At 32.8% G+C, this 15,384-nt stretch overlaps 2 protein-coding genes across 2 annotated transcripts; one reads left to right on the top strand and one right to left on the bottom strand.

Annotated features, from left to right (window-relative positions):
* The first annotated feature begins 984 nt into the window (after positions 1-984).
* LOC102614472 (oligopeptide transporter 4) lies at positions 985-5,877 on the top strand. The gene is made up of 6 exons (XM_006486713.4): positions 985-1,603; positions 1,893-1,990; positions 3,245-3,808; positions 4,091-4,343; positions 4,583-4,765; positions 5,263-5,877. The coding sequence occupies exons 1-6, from the start codon at positions 1,106-1,108 to the stop codon at positions 5,875-5,877; spliced, it is 2,211 nt and encodes a 736-aa protein (XP_006486776.2). The 5' UTR covers positions 985-1,105.
* On the bottom strand, positions 5,040-8,830 carry LOC102614759 (uncharacterized). Its single transcript, XM_006486714.3, has 8 exons — positions 8,422-8,830; positions 8,199-8,300; positions 7,955-8,108; positions 7,666-7,845; positions 7,010-7,144; positions 6,634-6,716; positions 6,285-6,378; positions 5,040-6,180 (listed from the first exon to the last, which is right to left on the bottom strand). Exons 1-8 carry the CDS (start codon positions 8,667-8,669, stop codon positions 6,052-6,054), a joined length of 1,125 nt encoding a protein of 374 aa, XP_006486777.2. The 5' UTR covers positions 8,670-8,830; the 3' UTR covers positions 5,040-6,051.
* Between the last annotated feature and the right edge of the window lie 6,554 nt (positions 8,831-15,384).

Here is a 15,384-nt window from a genome sequence, read left to right as displayed (position 1 = left end):
TAGTTGATTAAACTGTATCTTCATTAAATTGTATATGCACTCCGTAATTTAACAAATTATTACTTTATTGATGAATTAATATCCTTTTAAATTAATAGATTTTGTATGGGTCTGACATTATTAGTTTATAGAAGTTTTAGACATCCATAAAAACAATTTGTTTTTATTTTTATTAGAGAAAATATCCACTGTCCACCCGTTTTTTTCCATATTTTTCAAAAATACACAATTCTTTTTTTTTTCTGGAATCTACCTAAAGTTACATTTTATTTCACCTTTCTACTTCCGTTTGGAATCCGTTAAGAAAACTAACGAAAACTTAAAAAAATGAAAATTTTACCCCCAAAATGAAAATTACAATTTCATCTTAAAAATGCCAAAATTAATCAAATTTAATGATGAATATCATTATTGGTACGTTAATGAAGTACAAAAAAAAAAAAACTTAACTACTAGAGAATATCATTATAACTCAATGAATAATAAAACTTTACTTATATTAAATTCAATTGATGGTTTACAAGATTGAGCTATTTTTAATACTATTATTATAATTTAGTATTCTAATTACAGATATATTTATAAAAAAAAACTTGCATTTGATGGTTGTGAAATTAATTTCTTTATTGACCAATGGGGTAAATCTTAATTAGTTTTGGCAATTTTTAGGGTGAAGTTGTAATTTTCGTTTTGGGGGTAAAATGGTCATTTTTTAAGTTTCCGTTAGTTTTCTTAACAAATTACAAACGGAAGTGAAAAAATGAAACAAAATATAACTTTAGGTGGATTCTAACAAAAAAAATTATATTTTTAAAAAAATTTTAAAAAATGGATGGCCGATGTATATTTTCCTTTCTATTATTCTTGACCAAAAACAGTTTGTTTTCTGACTTTTATACATGATCATGCCATCAAAATCAGGACCATAGTGTATGAAAGAGATATTGAATTCTTTAATGTATGTTGACATTACATGCAACTCTCATTATTATTAAACCAAATGAAATCCGAACTAAAATACAAACATCATTTTACTCCACACATGCAAATTGCAATAAAAGATAAAAAGCCTTCAACCAGCCAATAAATCTCAAATCTCCTCACCATGGCCCCCACAAATGTCACATCCGCCACCGCGGCCGACATTGACCGCGACGAGCTCTCCCCCGTAGAAGAAGTCCGGCTAACCGTGCTCAATTCCGACGACCCGTCACTGCCCGTATGGACCTTCCGAATGTGGTTCTTGGGCTTACTTTCATGTGCCTTGCTGTCATTTCTGAACCAATTCTTCGCTTACAGAACCGAGCCTCTTATCATAACCCAAATCACCGTCCAAGTTGCCACCCTTCCCATCGGCCGTTTCTTGGAGGCGACGTTGCCGGAGACTCGGTTCAGGATTCCAGGATGTGGGTCGAGGCTGTTTTCGCTTAACTCGGGGCCGTTCAACGTCAAAGAGCACGTGCTTATTTCCATCTTTGCTAATGCTGGAAGTGCTTTTGGAGCTGGAAGTACTTTTGCTGTCAGTATCGTAAATATCATCAAAGCGTTTTATCACAGGAAAATCTCGTTCTTGGCCAGCTGGCTGCTCATCATCACTACTCAGGTAATAAATTATTATTATTATTTTACTCATATGGATGCTGGTTGGTTCAACTCTTAATTTTTTTAAAAAAAATTTAATACAGAAAATTTGAGATTCAAATTCCATTCATATATAGTTTTAAAGAATACATTGATTCGTATATGCTGGTTGATTCAACTAGTAACCTTATGCACACACACACACATATACACATCTGCTATTCTTATCTCACCTCATATTTTGATAGGGCTGTCTTTTCTGAAAGTGTTTTTTTTTTCTCGTTTTTGAAATAGTGCTGGGGTTGTTGCAGGTTTTGGGATATGGGTGGGCAGGGTTGCTGAGAAAGTATGTGGTGGAGCCGGCTCATATGTGGTGGCCTAGCACTCTGGTTCAGGTTTCTCTTTTCCGGTGAGTGACTCGAACAGGCCTGGACTCACTGAGTCAGCCCATTCAATCGAGTTCATTATGCAAAGTAGTTATTGTCAACTCTAGTAGTTACGATAAAACTGTGGTACCGTGTCACAGTTGCATTCAATTGTTGGATTTTCACGTATTTAAGTGGACCTTATTTATTTAAGTGGATCTAACGATTGGTGCAATTGTGGTACAGTACTACAGTTGTACGTAGCTGACCCAAGTAGTTATCACGTCATGTCATCAATGCAAAAAATTTCTACCAAAAAATTCTAATTTCGGCTACATTTAAAATCTAAGAAAAATTTACAAGCTTCTTAAAAAAAATTCAAGAAAATTGAATGTGATCTCGCCGTCATGTGGCACATGAATACGAAGCTCTTGCGGCGCCATATATGCCGTTCCTTAGAGCATAAAGAAGTCGTTATATGTAGCTAAAAAGTCTGACTACCTTTTTTTTTTATCTTTTTTTCTCCAGTATGTTTTTGTAATATCAATAAATTGTAATATTATTTAAAAGATAAGAAGAATATTTTTTCAATGTTCATTAATTGTAATATTATTAATTATTATTGTACTCATATAACGAGTCAGTCAACCGGAATCTTATATGGGTCCGCTATTTACTTATTTTCTCAATCCATTTTGACGCTCGTTTCTTTGACCTTGCCCTCTGAAAATAGGTTCGCAATTTTATTTATTTTCTTACCTTTTTTTTTAAACATTTTCTTTTCTTTTCTTACTTTTTTTTTTTTACATTTTCTGAAACCAAGACGTAATTAGCAAGACAACTTCATTAAAAAGAACACATAAAATTTTTTACATTATATCTTGATTATTTATAAATGGGTTTCTTGGATTATATCTTGATTTACAAGATTTTCAAAAGCGCTAGCACCCATAATTATAGACCTTTATGGAAATTAAAGGTGGAATTTTTAACCATTGACAATGATTTTTCTCGGGTGGTTGGTGACCACATGCTTTATGTTAATAACTGCAGTAATATTAGAAAAGAACAACAAATCTAAATTGATAATGAACTTTGAGTTGCTCATAAAGCGTGTGATTGAAACATACTCTTCAACAATTAAGCATATTTTCATGAAATGGGGTGGGTCCTCATATGAGTTATGACTAGTCTCAAAAACCTATAATTGACTAGGAAGATCAAGATAACGATAACATCTGTCCAATATATGATATAAATAATGTCTACTAAGTTCCCGTTTGATGTAATTCTAACAGGGCATTGCATGAAAAAGATGACCAGCGTATGTCACGGGCAAAGTTCTTCGTCATTGCACTAATCTGCAGTTTTTCATGGTACCTGGTTCCGGGATACCTCGTTCCAACACTTTCGAGCATTTCGTGGGTCTGCTGGGCATTCTCCAAATCAGTCACCGCCCAGCAGCTTGGCTCCGGCATGCGAGGCCTCGGACTTGGAGCACTGACACTCGACTGGTCTGTGGTTGCTTCATTCTTGTTCAGCCCTCTTATCAGTCCCTTCTTTGCCATTGTCAATGTCTTTGCAGGCTATGTGTTGATAATCTATGTTGTGATTCCCATAGCTTACTGGGGACTTGACTTGTACAGCGCACATAAGTTCCCCATTTTCTCTTCACACCTGTTTACATCAGAAGGTCAAAAATATGATATATCTGCTATTGTCAATGACAAGTTTGAGTTAGATCAAGACAAGTATCAGGAGCAAGGACGTATTCATTTGAGCATGTTTTTTGCTCTTACCTATGGGTTCGGCTTTGCCACAATTGCATCAACTATAACACATGTGGGTTTCTTCTATGGAAGGTAATGTTGTTACTTCATCATTTGCTCTTCAAATTTAAATGCTATTTTTTTCTTATTTTAAAGTAGTTTCGAGATAAGCATTCATGCGGATATTATCTTCAAGAGTGTACATTTTCCCTTTAGCACACTCAAAATGAACCGCTTTGCAGTGTCAAGTGGTGTTTTGATATGGTTTAAAGAAAATATACTTATCTTTATTCACCTTAACTCGAATACAAACATGAATTTCACCTCAAAACTTTCAAAAAGAATGAAACTTACATATAAGATTTTATTCAACAGGGAGATATATGAGCGATTCCGTGCTTCTTACAAGGGAAAAGAGGATATCCATACAAGACTGATGAGGAGATACGAGGACATACCTCACTGGTGGTTTTACTTGATGCTCGTAGTAACGCTTGTAGTTTCTCTTGTACTATGCACCTTTTTGAAAGATCAAGTTCAGATGCCATGGTGGGGACTCCTGTTTGCTGGTGCCATGGCCTTTGTCTTCACCCTTCCAATTAGCATCATAACCGCCACAACAAACCAGGTGTTTGATTTAAACCATGGCCCCCACATTAAGATCTGTAGTCACAGCAAATATTTTCTCTTAAACTATTTTGCCTTAGCCATGCAAGTTATGTTCCATGAACTTCTTTCCATGTATCCACATAATCTCAAGATACCTTATGGCATTTATAATTTTCTAGTATCTAAAGAAGTATATATGCAATCTTGTCACTGACTAGGTACGACATATTTACTAATACTCTGATGCACCGTATGCAGACACCAGGATTAAACATAATCACAGAATATGTCATGGGCATCATATATCCAGGAAGACCAATTGCCAATGTATGCTTCAAAGTTTACGGCTATATGAGCGTGGCACAGGCTGTCTCCTTCCTCAACGATTTCAAGCTAGGACACTACATGAAGATCCCTCCAAGATCAATGTTCTTAGTTCAGGTACATTTGTTCTACCGTGTGCATAAATTACTGTAGAAACAGCAGAAATGAAACTAAATTGAGTCATTGGCATAATTTTATTATGATATTACAGGTAAGCCAATATAACATCTTCATGAAATTATTATGTCCTAAGGCCTCTAAAGTCTAAACTATTTTAGGTGGCATACAAATAAATGACAAATATAGCCTTCCATCAAGTTCCAAAATATCCCCAATGACATAAAAGAAAAGGTCAATTGTAATAATTATTAGATATTACTAAAGCGAAGCATCAAAAACTTACAAATTCATTCATTGATATTGCATTAGAAAGTAAACACAAATTATAGAGACTATGTCTTACAGAAGTAACATCCAAAGACGCATTTGGTTTTTGAATCATCGCACCCCAAATTTTGAAATGTAACTTTCATCAAGTTTTTCCATCTAATTTCTGCACTTTATTTCTTCTTTACGATTGCTGATACACTTCATTTTCTGTCTTGTACACACAGTTCATAGGCACAATTCTTGCTGGAACCATCAACCTAGCAGTGGCATGGTGGTTGCTGAACTCCATTGAGAACATATGCCAAGATGAACTCCTTCCCCCTGACAGTCCCTGGACATGCCCAGGTGACCGAGTCTTCTTTGATGCATCAGTGATATGGGGTCTAGCGGGACCTAAGCGGATCTTTGGAAGTCAAGGAAACTATCCGGCCATGAATTGGTTCTTCGTTGGTGGTGCATTAGGACCGGTGCTTGTTTGGCTATTGCATAAGGCATTCCCCAAGCAATCTTGGATTGCACTAATTAACCTTCCAGTTCTTCTAGGAGCAACAGGAATGATGCCACCCGCAACAGCAGTAAACTACAATTCTTGGATTATAGTTGGAACAATTTTCAATTTCTTCATATTCCGATATCGAAAGCAGTGGTGGCAGAGGTACAATTACATTCTATCAGCAGCGATGGATGCTGGGGTGGCTTTCATGGCAGTGATATTGTACTTCTCAGTGGGCATGGAAGATAAAGGTTTGTCTTGGTGGGGCACAGAAGGTGAACACTGTGACTTAGCAACTTGTCCAACAGCCAAAGGCATATTGATTGATGGTTGTCCAGTGAACTAGTGCTTGTTTCCTTTTATCACATAAAAGTTGCACAGAACAAGATTAGCAAGTACAAGAATATTATGATTAGGCAAGTGGGGCCATCAAGGAAATTGTATGTAAGGACGATGACTTAAGACAAATTTCTCTTGTACATTTAAGTAAAAGGCAAAACAATCTGGATACTGAGATTGCCTAGTATTTTACAAAATGGTGCATCATTCCTTTAGACCATCGTGATGCATTCACTGAAAGCCACTGATTATATTCATCCATTCTTATGATAAAGGAACTAGAACTTGCAGAGCCACCTCCACCATACGCCTGAATATTTAAAGATGCAAAGGAAAACATGGTAAGAAGTTTCACCAAAATATTAACATGTAAGGATATAGACATGTATAGTAGCATTAACTGGATTTTCAAACCTTAGCAATCTCAGAGGTATCAGTAGCACTGTCAGTACTCCTCAAGCACATCTTAAGATTATTCCGCTGCATATATATGACAGCTCCTATGGGCCTGAAATCATCAACGCTTTAGTCTTTGCTATGGTTCCGATATCACAACAAGAACATGTTAATAGCTAAATTAGGAAAACAGTGATGGAAAATGTAAAGAAGCAATCATTAATAGACTAATTAATCAATCAGTGGCACGAGAAGATGAAGTTGGTAGTTTTAGGGCTATGGTGGATGGGCATCTGCAGAAAGTCTCCAATAATCATTGGACAGTGATAAATTGATAATCTGGAAAATTGTATCCAAGGAAAATTACCTTAGCCCGGCAGCAGCACTTCTGGCACTAAGTTGCTTACCGATTTCATCACTTACGTAAGAATTTCCATCAGCTCTAACTCCCTAGAAATGCAAAAATTGAGTGATAAAAAAGCACTTAGATAAGAATGTTAATGGAAACGGAAAAGAATGAGAAAGGAAAAGGCTTTGTATTAAGGTTTAATGTTTGACCAATTGTTAAAGGACATGAAATACATTCCATTTACTTGGATGTGAATGACAGAAAGAAGAAGAGGTCAATGAAAGCTCAAAATACTAAAAGTACATTGGTCATGTGAAAGCAATTTATATCTATATCTATATCTATATCCATATGAACACACACACACACACACGCACACACAAATTATGTTTACCAGGCACTCTCCATAGAATCCTCTGCCCAACCGCACTCTAAAAACCTTGTCCAGCAACTTATTGGCTGCACTTTGGCGAGAGGAAATATCGGAATTCCCCTTGGCAATTAGATCTACAGAATTTATCTCCAGTAACTGCCATAGGCACAAGTTAAAAGGACTTGAGTAATGAAAATTAAATAGAGACGATATAAATGTAGATGCAAGGGGGAGAAAATTCAAAGAGATAGAGTATGGCATGGAGAATTTTTAGTGGCTTTCATCTGAAAATTGAAAATCCCCAGGCTTGGATCTAACAACATCGAGTGATAAGAAACTAACATCAAAAAAAAAAAAAAAAAAAGAATGCAAACATAATTTTAGACAAAGTAGCAAAACAAAGGAAGTTTCTCAAGTTTCTTGGACAATAGATGGTGAAATTAAAAAATTAAAAAAAAAATAGAAATCTATAATGGGAGTTACCAGGTGTAGAAATAAGGTTTATCGTACGATTTTGTTTCATTTTATTTCTGCAATAACGAAGCAAAATTCGCATCCCAGACCAATTAAGATATGCAACATCATACAATCAACTTACAAATTAACTAGTCTAAAAAATAACCCAGAAGAAACAACAAAAATGAAAGTAGGGTTGTTTGAATATTAAAGCACGGCACCTGTTTATAAATGTATGGATTAGTAATGCAATTCAACTTTGAGCGCCATTCACGAAGTCCAATCCTGAAAGCATTTATGTCTGGTAAGCTCCATCGACGAAGATCCATATCTTCAATGTATTTAAGGACCATTTTCATACGATCTTCAACTTCTGGTTTCAACAAACTGGCCACATTTCCCTAGTTTCAATTAAGAGAAACAATTCCACGTCTTAACATTCTAACTATCTATACACAAGCTGCAGTACACTAAAGCTGCACAAAAGAGCACAATCTCACTTCTACTTACATCAGGAGAGTTCAAATCCACAAGCTTGGAAGAGAAATATTCATATGCAGCAGTGGAGCTACTCTTCTCGAGATCAACATAAAATGTCACTTTATCAGGATGATCGCTAGTAATCTGACCAAGGACTGATTTTCGATGATCGAAGCCAATCACCCTAAATAAAATCAATAAAAAGAATAAAGTAATTAGCATCTCCACGTATGAATTTTTTTTTTTTAATTCTGAAAATGAAATTTGATCTTACTCGCATGATGATCGCCGTGAAAGCGCGTCAGCAAATCCTTTTGGTCCAAGAAAGTCAAGAAGATAAACTCTCTCGAGCCCTTCAATACACAAATCTTCAACCCTACAACAAGAAAGTAAGTAAACTAACACCTGACGCGTGGCAAGAAGTGATTGGAGGATATACATTACATTGTCTAGTTATAACTAACAGCTAAGTGTTGTTGACATTGGAGATTGATTACCTCAGGGGTTCAACGGAGGAGAAAGGCAAGAGGAGACAAGGGAGGTTGAGGTGAAAATGGAAAAGGTGAGCGAACAGAGCCGATAAGCTTCCCGAAGGTGACGGGTAATTGTACAGCGTCAAATTTTTTACTCTCTCTTCCCCAGCTTTGCTTATGGCTTCCAGCGCTGCATCTGATCGAAAGCCTCGACCTCTCAGTCTCAGAATTTGGCCGAGTGCCCACTTAGTCCTCCACCATTTTCGTATCATTATTATTTGATTTTGATTTTTTTCCGAAACCAAACACAGTCTCGCTCTCTCGCCCTCGCACAGCGCTACTGACTGTCTGACTGTAACTGTTTCCTTCTCTTTCGCCCCCGTTTCTTCTCTTTCTATTTGTCCTTGACATTTTGGGGTATTTTAGGTCTTTTCCCATAAAGTTGATGGTGCGTCTAATTGGAATCAGAAATAGGGGATCGAAATGCACTGTGTAGTATTTCCATCCACAATTAAATTTGAGTCAATTGAGTCTTCTCTCTTATCTAAGTGTGAAGAATAGATATCTCTTGAATATTTATAAGGGTTAAAATTTAGGTAGCGCTTCATTAGCATTGATGTAAGTTGGTCTCAGTAATAGTATGATTTATAAATATCAGTTATAATCTCATATACTATGAATTGTAGTTTGAACAATAGTCTCATGTAATAAAAAAAAATAGGGGATCAAAAATTAAATTTGTGGGTACAAGATGTTTTTCTCCTTTTCTTTTTTTTTTAATAAAGAAATGGAAACTTGATTCCGATGGGAGTCAACTTCCATTTGTTAAATCTATTATTTTATTTTATCTAAATTTTATATTTTTTTAATTAAAATATTATTATGATGATGATGATAACAAAATAACAATAATTATAGTGATGATGATGATGATGTTATCCCATGTTAATGTATACAGAGTGTAGGCTTGCTTTAAGTACTCTAATTTCTTTAAAGTAACAGTGCCGGTGGCACGACCCGGCCAGTTAAGGCTAGGAGCGCTCCCGCGGCCCCGGAGACAGTGCGCTGCGGGGTGCGGCGCCTTCTTTCACATGTATCCAAAACGACTCTCGGCAACGGATATCTCGGCTCTCGCATCGATGCTTGTTTGATGGTATTTGCTACTCGGGTAACCGTAGTAATTCTAGAGCTAATATGTGCACTAAACCCCGACTTCTGGAAGGGATGCATTTATTAGATAAAAGGTCCACAACAACAATAATAATAATAATGATGAAAATATAATAACAGTTATAATAGTAATAATAATAATGATTATTGTTGTTAAAATAATTATTATTGTTGTTGTTGATAATACTATTATTTTTATTATTTTCATTATTACTATTATTATGTCTATTAATAACAATAAAATTTAAAAAATAATAATATGCACAAATATTACAATAAATAGTCATAAAAATGACAATAATTAACTAGCATTATTTTAGTAATTTAACACAATCTATTTTGATTTTTAATAAAGTAAACACATCCAAAATATAGCTCATTCTGATTTCGATTCATATAACTTAAGTAAACAATTTATTATGATTCATATTACAACTCATTCCGATTCATATCTATTCCAATTACCAATTGGTAAATACATAATAAGAATAGTATTATCATTTAATTTTATGTATAGTTTTAAAGAACAATAAAGATATTATTTTTGCGAGGAAAAAAAGTGTCTTTCCTTTGGTAGTTTAAACCATTTTTTCCCACTAAAACATATCAAACCCAATATTTTGTTCCATAAATAAAGATGAATAATATTAATGCCAGTTCGTGATTGTGATTTTCTAATTAAATAATTGCTTATGCTATGCAGATACAATAAACATCTAATTAAAAAAGCAACTTGATATTTGGTAAATTGTGTTGTTGCAGTTGCTGTGAGTTTGAAAAATAATGTACATGCGTTTGATAAATTTTATTATAAATATATTGTTTTATTATATAATGACCAATATATATATAAATTAAAATTAATTTTTTTGGAGTATATTTAATGATGTTTATATGACTGATGTATTAAGGCTAATACTTTTCAGTCTATGGATCCGTACAAAATCAAGCAACTGGGCTAACAAGAGCAAATGGGCAAAATGGTTAGAATTTGTGCACTCAATAGTCAATAGATTTCTCAGACATTGGAGTGCTGCAGTCTCTCGGACATTGAAACTCATAGTTATGGACTCGAATTCATTAATATGAAATATTTTATTTTCTTAGTAAATCCTCTTAACATATGAAAGAACGAAAAAGTGCCTTCGTATTTTAGTGCATTTATTTATTATAATTTTAATGAACGTAAGCAGGAGGTATTTAATAATTTGTATTTATGAATGGCGTGAATTATTTTCAGGCACTAATTGCTATTTATACAAAATGCTAAGCAGCTGATTAAAAAAATAGCTTGTTGCGCGGTAAACTGTGTTGTTGCAATTGTTGTGAGTTTGAAAAACAAAGTACATGCGTTTGGTAAATTTTTATTACAAATGTATTGTTTTATTATATAATGACTAAAATAAATATAAGTTTAAATTATCTTTTATTTTTTGGAGTATATTTAATGATGTTTAGACACACCTTTTTCTTTTTAAAACACTTAAAAATTACATAAAGTGAAAAAAGAACTCGTTAAATTTGTTATATAAAATATAATAAAAATTCATTCTAATACATAACTCGGATAAAATAAAAAAGTAATATGCACTATATTCATATTAAACTTGATGCAATAAACATCATAATTATAGAAAAAAATATAAATAGATTGAATATCAAAAACCATGGTTATAAAATTAATTTTAAAAGTTATGGTTAATTTTCATGTGAAATTGTTCAAAGTTCAAAAAATTTACATAATTATATGTAAATTTTTTTAATCTTATAATAGAAAATAAAAGTAAAATATAAAAAAGTATGAACTTATTAGATCAAAATTTTGATATCAAAGAGAATATACAATAGTTGTGGTGGTAATTTGATTATAGTGGTGATATGATATCTAATGACTTAATATTATGGTGTATGGGAAAATAAGACATATTTTTTTAAATATTGAGATAATAATAGAAACTTTAAAAATGTATGATACCTTATTTATTAAGTTGTTTATGAATAGTAACCATCTACTTACTTTTAAAAGCTGTTGTCAAAATGAAGAAAATTATGAAATAAACAGTTATTACAAAATTTACCAAACACAATTTTGTTCACACATTACAAAATAAATAGTTTATTGAGCTTCAACTTTAATCTTAAATGGGACTTAGGTGGCGTTTGTTTTTTTAACTTAATAACTTAAATTGACTTAACTTAATTAATTAAGTTAATTAAAAGTGTTTGTTTTTATAACTTAATAGGACTTTTTAGATAATTTTGACTTAATAAAATAAGCTAATTTTTTTAGCTTTTTACTGAATAGAAAAATCTAAATTAAGTCAGTTACTTTCTAATGTCAAAAATATCCCTACTTTATAATTTATTTTTCATATCTATTCTAAAACTCACCTAAAAAAATTTATCCCACATAATAATCTTATCATTATTTTTTTAGCCGTCATGCAATCTCCCCTCACTTTGCTTCTCTCGTCCAGTTCTTGAATTTCCCATTAATTTCTCTTGAATCTCCCATTAATTGCTCACCAGGCAAGCACTTGACTTGGGCCTTTCTTTTTTACTTTTCAATTACCTTTTCTAACATTCACTTTTATTATATTTGACTTTTCAATTACGTTTTCTAGCATTCACTTTTAATAATTAATAGCTTTGCTACTCTTTTTGGATCTCGTTATGCGTTTTGGGTATTGTTTTATTTATATGAATATATTTTGTTAATCTAATTTTATTTATAAATGTTAAAATATTGTGGTATTTAATATATTATTTATTTGACATTTAAATTTAATAAGGATACAAATGTAAAACTACACATTTTCAGTTTTTTAAGTTGAAAAAAAATAAACAACTTAATACTTATTTTCAGAGATTCAGACGAAAAAACAAACAAATTATTCAGATTCAGACATTTAGATCTATTCAGAATTCAGACTAATTCAGGTCTATTCAGATTTCAGACAAAAAAACAAACGCCACCTTAGTCTTTTAAAAATTTAATTGAAATTTCTATATAGAGTGATGTGTTAATTTACGGGCAATTATTTTGTGGATCATTGAAAAATGTAGAAATTTATTTCATTGAGTCATATAAGATAAACTAACACTACATTTTGTAATTAGTACCTAAACATTTATGATAAAAAAGAGAATTTACTAACCACCTCAATTAAAAGTTATCGATGACAGATTTATTAAGGCTAATACTTATCAGTTTATGGATCCATACAAAATCAAGCAATTGGGCTAAGAGCAATTGGGCAAAATGGTTAGAATTTGTGCACTCAATACTGAAGGCAAGTGTCCAAGCCCCAAGGGGCAATTTCTATTTTATAAGATACATACATTGATTTCTTATTGTATATTAATTGATAGGACTTCATTGGAGTGCTACAGTCTCTCGGACATTGAAACTCGTAGTTATGGACTGGAATTCATTAATATGAAATATTTTATTTTCTTAGTAAATCCTCTTATAATATATGAAAGAGCGAAAAAGTGCCTTCGTATTTTAGTGCATATATTTGTTATAATTTTAAAGAACATAAGCATGAGGTATTTAATAATTTGTATTTATGAATGGCGTGAATTATTTACAGACACTAATTGCTATTTATACAAAATGCACACGTGCTTATCATGCGTTGCACGCGATTTAGTGTGCCTCACATTATGCAGACCAAGCAAATAAGATGAGGTGTGTGTGATTAGAGTGTTTGTCGGAGTAGTGGTGGTGAAAACTACTAATATAACACTTGAGATGGCCAATGGCTTGATTTCGGTGGATGGCCGCAACGTTATTTAGTTTATTCGAAAATATTAAGAGCGGGATTCACTTTTTGGGGATACAAGTGCCTAAGTGGAAGCAACCATGCGAAACCAAGCGAACCACCTCAAATCGGGGGGCCAGCGCCACTGGAGCCGGCTGCATCCCTCAAGCAGCACAATCAAATCAGGAGGCCAACGACAGGCCCAACCCCACTGGAGCCGACTGTTTCCCTCAAGTTGCACAAAAAGGCAAAGGTGTCGACGGAATTCGACAAAAGCAAAACAAACCGAGTTTCTATAAAAGTTTTTACGGGTAAGAAGTTCATTGCACTTGGACATCCCGTCACTCAACTCTATCCACGTGCCTTTTCTCAGGTGTTGTTTCTCTGCTGCCAAAAGCATTTACAATCGCCACACCCGCCGTTGCATAATTACAATTCAATACACAAGAACTGTCTCATCCTAGTTGGGGACACCGACCGAATCAAACAGCATCTTTTTTTTTAAACCCAAAATTACGCTATAAAATGTAAACCATCAAATGCAAATACAACAATATTATACGTCTCAATTAATACATCTCAATTTTCTTAATTTTAAGTGAGATGATATTTATCTCTTAGATGTTCAAGTTGATTATTTATTATAAATAATGCCTGAGTATCTAAGATGAAAGTATTGAAATATTTTATCAAATTCGTGATTTATTAATATTTTAAGAAATAGATTGAAGCACGGCATACCCTAATCTCAATTTTTTTTATTTGTGTTTATGCTTGGAGTGGAATAAGCTAGAGAGTAACCAAAGGGAGAAAGTGCATAACTAAAGCGAATTGTATTATTAGCTTTATAAATTTCTCTAGGTTATTAGGAAAAAGCTTTGAAACATAATTCTATCATTGATGATACTTTTTAGGGGTGGGCAAAAAAACCGTGGTCTTAAAAACACAGAATCGAACCGGCGGTTTTTTCTAATTCGGATCGGTTTTTATTTTAAAAAAACCGAAATATATCATTTGTAAAAAAAACTAAAATGTCGGTTCGGTATTCGGTTCACTCAGCTAAACCGAAAAACCAAACTAAAAAACCGAATTAATTTTAGAGTTTATTCAAATCGACATGTGTTAAATTTTTTTTATAGATCCAAATATTGAGTTGGAAAATGCCTAAAGTTGATGTTGATATTGATGAAGATGAGAGAATGTTGTTGGCGTTTGTTTGCAATTTTTTTTTTTTTTGGTGAAGATGGGAGAATGTTGCTAGCGTTTGTTTCTAAATTTTTTTTTTATTTTATGTTGTAAGTTGTAATTGTTGTTATTTTTATTTGTCTTTATAACATTATGATTATGTTTATGTAGATGGAGTATTGGAGTTTGGTTATGGATTTTGAAATTTTAATATTTCATATTTTGTGAGTATCTTGTTAGTAGTTAGTAAGATATTAGGGATAAAATGTATTTTGAATATTTTGTATTTATTGTTAATATTTGTAATAAAATTAGGATGAATTAATTATTGAAAAAAATTATTACATTCATGAGGCCCAATGGGCTAAAAATTTGAAATTTCAAAGTAGGCCCAATAGGTCCAGAACTGAAAAAACTGAACCGAACCGAAAAGATCTGTTTGAGTTCAGTTCTTATTGAGTTCGATTCTTATTCAGTTCTTTTTATAAAATAACTGATTTAAATCAGTTCTAATTAATTTCGATCCGAACCGAACTGAACCGAACCGTGCCCACCCTTAATACTTTTACGTATCAACATGAACATGAGTGATAGTATGCTTACGATATTAGAAAAATAAGGTTTACATGTTGAATCATACATTTCACAAATATATTAGTAATAGTTGATTTTTTATACTATTAATTCAAAAATAATTTCATAATTCTAATGAATAATATGTTAAATAATACATTATTCCGTTACAAACTATTCATATAAATTTGATAGACTTTATAAAATTACTAAAGCATTACTTAGTAATATATTTAACATCTGTGGTTTAAAAGTTACAATTGTACAAATACAATATTTGTAAGTATTTGGT

The sequence above is a fragment of the Citrus sinensis genome, chromosome 8 (assembly GCF_022201045.2).
Source record: "Citrus sinensis cultivar Valencia sweet orange chromosome 8, DVS_A1.0, whole genome shotgun sequence".
Lineage (NCBI taxonomy): Eukaryota > Viridiplantae > Streptophyta > Magnoliopsida > Sapindales > Rutaceae > Citrus > Citrus sinensis.
Note: the sequence above shows the minus strand (reverse complement) of the source record. Positions and strands in the feature narration are given on the sequence as shown.

Excerpts from the sequence above, each read along its gene's own strand:
- LOC102614472 (XM_006486713.4), top strand. The coding sequence starts at position 1,106 with ATGGCCCCCACAAATGTCACATCCGCCACCGCGGCCGACATTGACCGC. Across the intron at positions 1,604-1,892 it reads TGCTCATCATCACTACTCAG|GTTTTGGGATATGGGTGGGC; the intron begins GTAATAAATTAT and ends GGGTTGTTGCAG. Across the intron at positions 3,809-4,090 it reads GTGGGTTTCTTCTATGGAAG|GGAGATATATGAGCGATTCC; the intron begins GTAATGTTGTTA and ends TTTATTCAACAG.
- LOC102614759 (XM_006486714.3), bottom strand. The coding sequence starts at position 8,669 with ATGATACGAAAATGGTGGAGGACTAAGTGGGCACTCGGCCAAATTCTG. Across the intron at positions 8,301-8,421 it reads TCCTCCGTTGAACCCCTGAG|GGTTGAAGATTTGTGTATTG; the intron begins GTAATCAATCTC and ends TTCTTGTTGTAG. Across the intron at positions 8,109-8,198 it reads TCACGGCGATCATCATGCGA|GGTGATTGGCTTCGATCATC; the intron begins GTAAGATCAAAT and ends GATTTTATTTAG.